Raw genomic sequence first — 8,706 nt, 5'->3', positions numbered from 1 at the left:
AGGGGTATTACAGTACTAATGTTAAAATAGGAATATCAATGTCAATATCAAAATAAAATATTAATAAAGTAACTTAAATATAATAACTTACTCAAAAGAAATACAAAAATCAAAATAACAATTTTTACATAAAAATACAAGATAATACCAACTATTCATAATAAGTCATATAATTTTTTTATCCAAATTATAAAATTACAGCAATTTAACAAGTATAATATGGGTTAGGATTAATATAAGTTAAACTAAAAGTACAAAACTATGTAATTTTTGCTTTAGAGAAATTCTTTATTATATTTTGATTTAACTCTTTAAAATTAAAACTTTATTGGACAATATACAATTTTTATTTGTTTAAATTTTGATTCATAATAATAAGTATTAAAAATAAATTTAATTTTAATATAGTGGGTGTTTATATAATTTTTTAGATTATAATTAAAATTTTTTCAAATTAAAAATAAAATAACTAATGTAACATTAAATTCAGTGAATTCAATTATTAACATATATTTCTAAATACTGTTTTGGACTATATTTTCTATTATCACTATAGACCTCACAAAATATTTTATTCAAATTGCACTGCAAGCATTTTGAGTGGATCATAATTCAATTTCATAAAATAATGTATCCATAAATTAAGTCAATTCATAACATATATCTTAATAAGTGTATTATACTATCTTATACATGTTTTTTAATTATATAGTTTTTAAATAGAAAATATATTACATGATTAAAAGGTGATTTAATCATATAATTAATGTGTATAAAGTGATTTAATATATTTATAATTAAAAATAATAAAAGTTAGTATTACGTATATACACTTTATAATTAATGATAAATTAAGTTATATATATATATATATATATATATATATATATATATGATCTTAATTACATATAATATATCTAAAAAAAATTAAAAAAACATGTATGTATAAATTAGGTTTTGGGTTTGGTCCAATTTTAGTTTGATTTGGTTCGGTTCTAATTCTTTATCAAGAACCAAAGGTTAAGTTCAGTTCAACTTTGTTCTTTAGTTCTTTAATTGGTTCAGATTCCTAAGAACCATGCACGACCCTAATAAAAATACTTGGGATATTCATAAGAGCATAACAAATTAATATCTAGTTTTATATCAAGTACTCAATTTCAGAGGCTATTATCTCTATCCACCTATTTAGAATTTTCAAGAATCACACAATCTAAAACTTTAAATTTGTAGATAAATAATATATTTAAGCAAGTGAGACTAAGAATAGCTATTTCAAAACTCAAGTTTGTAATTGAAGACCCAATATATCCCTCATGCAAAATCCTACACCCTTTGAGTTTAGAGTAAGGACAAGCACAAGCTTGCCTTATATTTTGATGGATTATTTTTTGTTAATTGGCCTGTGGGTGAGATTTACTGTTTAGAAAGCTTCCTGTGACCTTTAATTTTTATTTTTCTCACGTTTTCACCAATATCAAGCTCTTTTAATTAATTTTTGCATAAAAATAATGAAAATTAATTAAATAAAAGAAAATAAATTATAAGTTAATTACTCTAACAAATATTAATATAAATTAATTAAAAAACGAAAAATTATAAAAATAAACATATATATAGAGACAAAAACTATAAAAATACGATAAATTATTAAGACCTTATGTTTTGATAATTAAATGAATCATCAATGAATTAATGTAGATTTACTTAATTATACCGTGTGTACTTGCATATTCCCCACGCCCTACACTATGATCGATGGAAAGCAGTGTAGAAGTACTTGCAATCAAGCTCAGTACAGCTTCAAAGTTTGTGCGAGTGAAAAAAATAATATTAAACAAGTTACTTTTACATCTGCATAGATCCTCAAGTCTACATACAGTGAAAATATATGAGAGCTAATAGAGGAAAAAATGTCAGTAATTTATTGCCTTTTCTCATCTTCACGAAATTGTTCTATACTTTGATTTCTAGGATTCAAGTCAAACTAGAAGCAGGCTTGTCAGCTGAAATGTGGAGATAGATAGGCTAAACAAGAGAAATCCTAGTGGCAAAAACAATGGTTAAATCATTTTGGTTTCTAATTATTGTATAATTATCACTTTTTTCAATATATAATAATGAACAATTTATTTCTAGCTAGTTCAGTATAGGATGCATTAATATAAGTTAACATTGGCTGATTGGGCACTTTCTTTATATATATATATATAGGATGAAATTAAACTATATTAAAACATTTAAGAGGCATAAATTTGCAAATACTTGAGGATAAAATTAAGTTCAACGCTGGTAATTAACATCAATTTTAGAATAGTTACCAATTGGCTTTAATTAGAAGAACAAGGAAAAAGTTTAACCTGTTGGCATTCAGGCACCACTTCTCAAACCTTTTACAACGTAATCTATCATTTTGTTTGGATGAAGACATTTGAATTTGTTGTTCGTAAATGTGGAAAGAACCCTAAATGAATATTATTGAATTCCAAATATTTTATAAAAATAAAAAGCATCATTTCGAATGAATTCTCAATCACATCCATAAATTAAAAAAATATATATTCATTATTAATCTAAAATTAAAAAGTAAGTCACCTTAATTTGATTTAAACAATTTACATTAAAATAAAATTAAAATATTTTTTATGCAAATTATTTCATGTATCCAAACATAGAATATAATAATTCCCTTTGTTGCCATGTGAAAACAATAGGAACAATTAAGCAAAGTTGGATATGATGGCTTTTTTTTTTTCATTGGAAAGTTTGGATGAGATACAATGAGCCATAATGTGTAAAAGTAAATCGAGAATAGATCATTTAGGATAGTTTTTTTTTTTTTTTTTTTTTTTTGAAAAAATGGTATGCATAAGTATCTCAGCAATTTGAGAGCAAAAAATTTTAACCATGCGCATAATTTATAAAACTTCTGATTTCAACCTAAAATATGTATAATTATATATATTTATAGGTAATTAAGATTATATATATCGAGGATGTTTGGCTTGACTTATAAATAGAAAGTCGTAAGTAGATTAACATTTAGTTTGACTTATAATTAAAAAAAAAACTACTTAAAATAAATAAAAAATCATAAGTAATAATAAATTACTTATAACTTATTTATTTATATTAGAACTCTTTGACCAACTAAAATACTATATTATCTTAATAATTTTTAAAAATATTAACATTATTCTTATTTCAACAACTACAACACTTAATTACATATCATTTTTTATAATTTCAATAAATTAAATTAGTTGTGAGTACTTTTTAACTAACAACTTAAACTATTTAAAAGTTATTTTTAAATAATTTTATCAAAAAACAAATTAATTATTTTTAATTTAACTCATAAATTAAAAAATATTTTTTAAGTCAAAAAGTTAAAAGTAAGTAACCAAACCAAGCATCTTCATAATCTAATGCTATACTTTATTTAATTAATTTTTTAAATAAGAAAGTATATTACATGATATATCAGTTACTAGCAAATAATTTTAAAGTTCAAATATTATTTCAAGTTTGACTCTTCCACAAAATTATTTCAAAAATTAAAACTCAAGTTGGACCAAAAACGTTGAAAACCAAACTAAAATCAAAATATCAAAAAGCAAACTAGGACCCGATTAGCTATATGAAAATATGAAGAAATCACAATGTTCAGCATAGTTAAAATCACAATATTCAGAGTAGGTAGAAAGATCAGATTCAGAGGGGGAAGACGGGGAATAGTAAACAGGGAGGTAAGAATAGAAGTAAGTAACAAAGAAAATAGGAAAAGGCTACCTTTAAAAGTTTTGTGAACTATCTCTGCAAAAAATGCAAGCGTGCCCAATGAAGTAGCGACAAGAACAACAACCTACCAAAGTAAAAACAGAATAGAGAAAAAGAAAAACTTGAAAATTACATGAGGAATTGCCAAGCCCTGTGCTCAGTAACTAAAGAGTCAAAAAAGGCTGTCAGTTACTTCAAAAACAGTGGACAGAGAACAAAAGCTGTCGGAAAATTAAAAATCACTGAGAGAAACCATGCATGTAATTCATATACATGTTTATATGTGGGGAAAAACCAGGCCCTACAAAAAGAAAAGACGACATGAAATCTCCATCTATTTATACAATTATGTATTATTCATAAATATTTATACAGGAGTTGAGAAGGAAAGGAAAAGAAAAGAAAAAAGATTTGGCATGAGCTCTCAACAGGGAAGGTCTTTTCGCCGATTGAAAACTACAGAGTCTAAACCTTCAGCAAATTGCTGTGTTGTGTACCAGTGTGAGCAATCGCATGAATTCACATACCACAACGTACGACCCTCTATGTTCCCTCATTATTGAGCAAGTAATGACTTTGATGAAGCAGCATTTCTATTTTTTTTAATTCTCGGGTGAGCATCAAATTAAGAAACAATTTTGAAAAAGAAGAAGGATAAAAGCAAGAAAGGGGATTAATTAATCAATTTGCTGTTTTCTTTGTTGATAATACGTGTTGGGACGCAAAAACAAATCAGATATCCAAATCTTGGGACATGGATGACTTCCCTTTCAGGACAAATTGGGTGGAAGCGGCTTGCCATTGAAGAGCGTTAATTGTAGGGAATGGTGGGAAGGTGAGGAAATTTGAGGAGCCTGAAATGCCATGGTAGCATGATGAGGACGAGATATTGCTGTGGCTGAGGACAATTTGTCGCATTCTTCAGAATCCGTCATGGGGCACTCCATGTTTACCCCAAACAGTCTCAGTCTCTTTGCAGCCGCTTTCCCTTGGACCACCGGCACCGACTCATACACCATTGGCTCCACAATCCCACCCCCTCCTGGTTGCTGCCATTGCACCATCCCCATTCCAACCTGTTGTGGGGCTGCCGACCCCATGTAAAGTATTGTCCCCGAAGAAGGATAAGGCTTTGCGCCCACATTGCTGTAATTGCTGCTATTATAACCATAGCCATAAGAAGATCCACCACCAACACAATTGTAATAAGCATTCCTATTGGGATTCAACAAGTGGATGTGGTCCCTAGGCATCATCGGCACTGCTGGCGGCCGCATTAGTAGGGGACTCCAAGGGGTGGATGAGGAGTGGTGGTGCTGCCGGTGACGGTGATGGTGGTTGTGAGAGGTTAGGTCCTGTGCATCAGAGCGGCACCTCCAATCAATGTAGAAATGATCCTTGCCCGTCTCACCCACCCCTCGCTGAAACGACACAACATCACCAGCATCGAGCTTCTTCTCCTTTACAAAACGGCTCCAACCCTTGGTCATCACATAGCTCTGGCTGCTATTCCAGTAGGAGTAACGGAATCTCCATGCTTTCCCAGTCCTATCCTCGAAATTCAAAAGAAGGCCCTTCTCGTTGGTTGATGAATCTAGCGGGAAGTACTTTTCTGCGTGCTGCTTTGGGATCACAAGTCGATTTAGCTTGCCAACATCGCTTGGTGTGACTACCTTATCAAACATATGTTCCTTCCCTATGACAGCAACAGCAGTGGATTCTTGTGGCCTGCCTTGTTGCTCATCGTTGACATCCATAAGCTCAAGTTTGGATGCAGCTCTGCTGTCATTAAACCTGGAGGTGTCTTCTTGTTCGTCATACTTGCTGCCTAACCAAGAACCCATTTGAGCGTTGTGTTTGTCATGGATTTGGGATGAAGGGAGCAGGTGGCCCTTGTGCTGAGAGGAAGAAGGTGATGAATAGGAGGAAGATGAGCAGAAGAAAGGGAGCTTATCTTTACTCATTTGGCTATCTTCGCTAAAACTGGATCCAAATTCCATGTTTTGTCGGGTGGATCTATATGGGATGAGCATAGAGCGGTAGAAGAAAAAGGAAAATCAAAGGAGAAATAATTCCATGGAAGGAAAGAAGTGGGAAAGGGCTTAGATTAAAAAAGAAAAAACAGAAGAAATAAAGTGTTGAGTTTTCTAGGGTTAGAGATAATTAGGCAAAACTGAGAGACCAAGAAGAAGCAGATATCTTCTTTGATCGAGAAGACTCCAACACAGAAGTACGTAAGAGTAGACAAGACAAAGAAGCCCAGCACAGACGTTTCAAAGAGTGCAAGTTCTTCTTGCTGTTGACCTCAAATATATATATTAGTATGTATGAAGGGTGAATTAATAGGTGATGCAGAAGTGAATGAAGTGTATTGAGGGAGAGAAACCGAAGGAAAGAAAAGAAGAGGAGGAAGAAGGAGCCTCCTTCGCTCGAAGCTTCTCAATAATTCAGGACTTAGGGAATGCCCTCTTCTTCTTCCTGAATAAATTCTATCTTTTTTTCTTCTCTCTTTTTAATTTGTTGAGAAAGAGAGAAATGGGAGGGAGGCGTTTCAAGTTTATACGTGGGGACCTCATGTATTATCTGATTGGGCTCATGTGAGCTTGTCATTGTTATCATTCTGGGTGGTATTGCATTATTTTCTTCTTCCTCTTTTTAAAATTTAATTATCAAATTATTTTTTAGGTAGAATTTAATTACTAATATTTATTTTTTTGTTGCACGGTGCTAAAAAGGCCAGCTGTTTTGGAAAGCACGAGCTTCTGATCTGTGATATTTGATTTTGTTCAAATGGGATTAAATTAATTTTTATTTTTGGACTTTTCCTTGCAAAATCCAAAATCATATTATCCCATTTATTTATAAAATGAAAAAGACCTAAGCAACAAGTGAGTTTTTGACATGCTTTCAATTAATACATATGGACAAGCAAAAACTAGATGTACGTTGAGAAATTATTAGGTGCACTCAGTGTATATGCACTATCTCTCATAATTATGTGGGATTTACTTTTTATATTATAAGGAGAGCCCACTTTATGTGAGAGAATGAGTACTATTTTTTAGTGCTCCGAGTGTATCTAATAATTAGCCGATGCACATCAGACAGCTGCTGAACGCAATTCTCTTCAAGCACATGAGGCCCACCTACAAACAACAAAATTATTCAGTACACCCTAGCTTTAATATCCCTTTATATTCACATAAATATAAAAATTTTTTTAAAAAAATAAATTTCTCATTTATACACATATTTTTGGTGTATTTTAAAATTTGCTCTATGCCCAACAATTAGGTTGATGTTTCTTGTGTAAAGGTATTTTTAATCTTCTTTAGTAAAATCTCAAAATTTAAATCAAGTAAAATAAAATTTTTTATCTAATACTATACATGGCTCCAATCAAAAGATGGTGCTTCTTTCCACAAGGTGTTGAGCCCTTCATATATATATATATATATATATATATTCAAGACCTGCTGCTTATGAAATTTTCAACACTATATGATTGGCTTCTCTCTTCTTAATGGTTTTGAGTTTTGGAGAACTGCACAGCCAGCAGCCGCTGCAAACAGACAGAGTTTAAAGTGAATTCTTAGCGTTGGCTATAAAAAAACAAAATTAGATATCTAAATGAAAACCTTTAATATTATTGCTATAAGATTTTGTCTGGTAATTAATATTACCATATGGGTCAAAATCAATTATTTTAATGTGGCCCAATATTAATTGATATTTACTTTAATTAATCCAAATCCTAATTATACAAATATTATTTTGATTTATACTTAATAGACGTATCGGATTAAGTTTTGGATATATATATATATATAAGCTGGTTCTATCTCTGCTCATAAGATGACACACATTCTCTTTCATAAAGTCAGAGATATCAGGGTCATCTCAAGAAAGTCTTCATTGCTAAAGTTTTGTGTGTGAATCAAAAAGAGTTAAAAGGGAGAAATCAGTTTATTGAATTAATTGTCTCTCTTAATTATTAGCATAGCTCAATTAAACTCTGTATCAGGTACGTTTTCTAAATCTGTAAGAATTTATTTGTTCGAGATCCATTATTAGGGTGATGGTTGAATCTTATGTTTATGATTTACATTATGTTTATGATTGTTATGATCTATTAATAATTATTTTACATGTGGTATCAGGGCCCTATGTTTTGAATAATTAAATTTCTTCATTAAATTTATGATGATGAACATAATATTGAAGATCTTACTTGTTATTAGATACGGGTAGAATTAAAGTATAGATCGTGAAAGTTTTATGATTAATGTTAATGATTAAAATAATTATAATAATATTATTAAAATTTGATCCAACTAAGTTTTCGGTACGAGAATTATTAACACGATAAAAAATTGTGTTATAAAGAGATTTAAGTTTGAGATCATATTTTCTCAAAAGAAAGAAATTAAAAGAAACAAAAAAAATTATGCATCAAAGTGGCTTAATGGTTTTGGCCATGAATTTCAAACTATGTGAAAATATGTTTGTGATGGAAGATGCTTAAAACTAATTAATTAATTAATTACTAAATTAAAGTTTTGGCCCAAATTTAATTAGGCCACGAAAGTTCAACATGATGAAGAAAACGTGTTGGAAAGAATAATTCTTTTGGGAACATGATCTCCCGAAAGCAAGTAAAGCGAAAAAAAATAAAAATTATATTTTCTACCAAATCTACTTAAGATTTGTAATTAAACCTAATGAATGAATAAATATTAGGTTTATTAAGATATATAATTTATATGCATGCCTCATGATATTTGTTTTAGTTTGTTAGTCATCAAAGTAGCCAAATTAAAATAATAATAAAAAAATAGTTTGTTAGTCACCAAAATGGCCAAACTATGAATGATGTTTACATGTATATAAAAATTATCATTTATCTATACTAATAGATACCTATGA

At 30.0% G+C, this 8,706-nt stretch overlaps 1 protein-coding gene across 1 annotated transcript; it reads right to left on the bottom strand.

Annotated features, from left to right (window-relative positions):
- Positions 1 to 3,990: 3,990 nt before the first annotated feature.
- LOC110672387 (B3 domain-containing transcription factor NGA1-like) lies at positions 3,991 to 6,420 on the bottom strand. The gene has a single exon (XM_058138300.1). The coding sequence runs from the start codon at positions 5,811 to 5,813 to the stop codon at positions 4,551 to 4,553; it is 1,263 nt and encodes a 420-aa protein (XP_057994283.1). The 5' UTR covers positions 5,814 to 6,420; the 3' UTR covers positions 3,991 to 4,550.
- Between the last annotated feature and the right edge of the window lie 2,286 nt (positions 6,421 to 8,706).

This window comes from Hevea brasiliensis, chromosome 16 (assembly GCF_030052815.1).
Source record: "Hevea brasiliensis isolate MT/VB/25A 57/8 chromosome 16, ASM3005281v1, whole genome shotgun sequence".
Lineage (NCBI taxonomy): Eukaryota > Viridiplantae > Streptophyta > Magnoliopsida > Malpighiales > Euphorbiaceae > Hevea > Hevea brasiliensis.
Note: the sequence above shows the minus strand (reverse complement) of the source record. Positions and strands in the feature narration are given on the sequence as shown.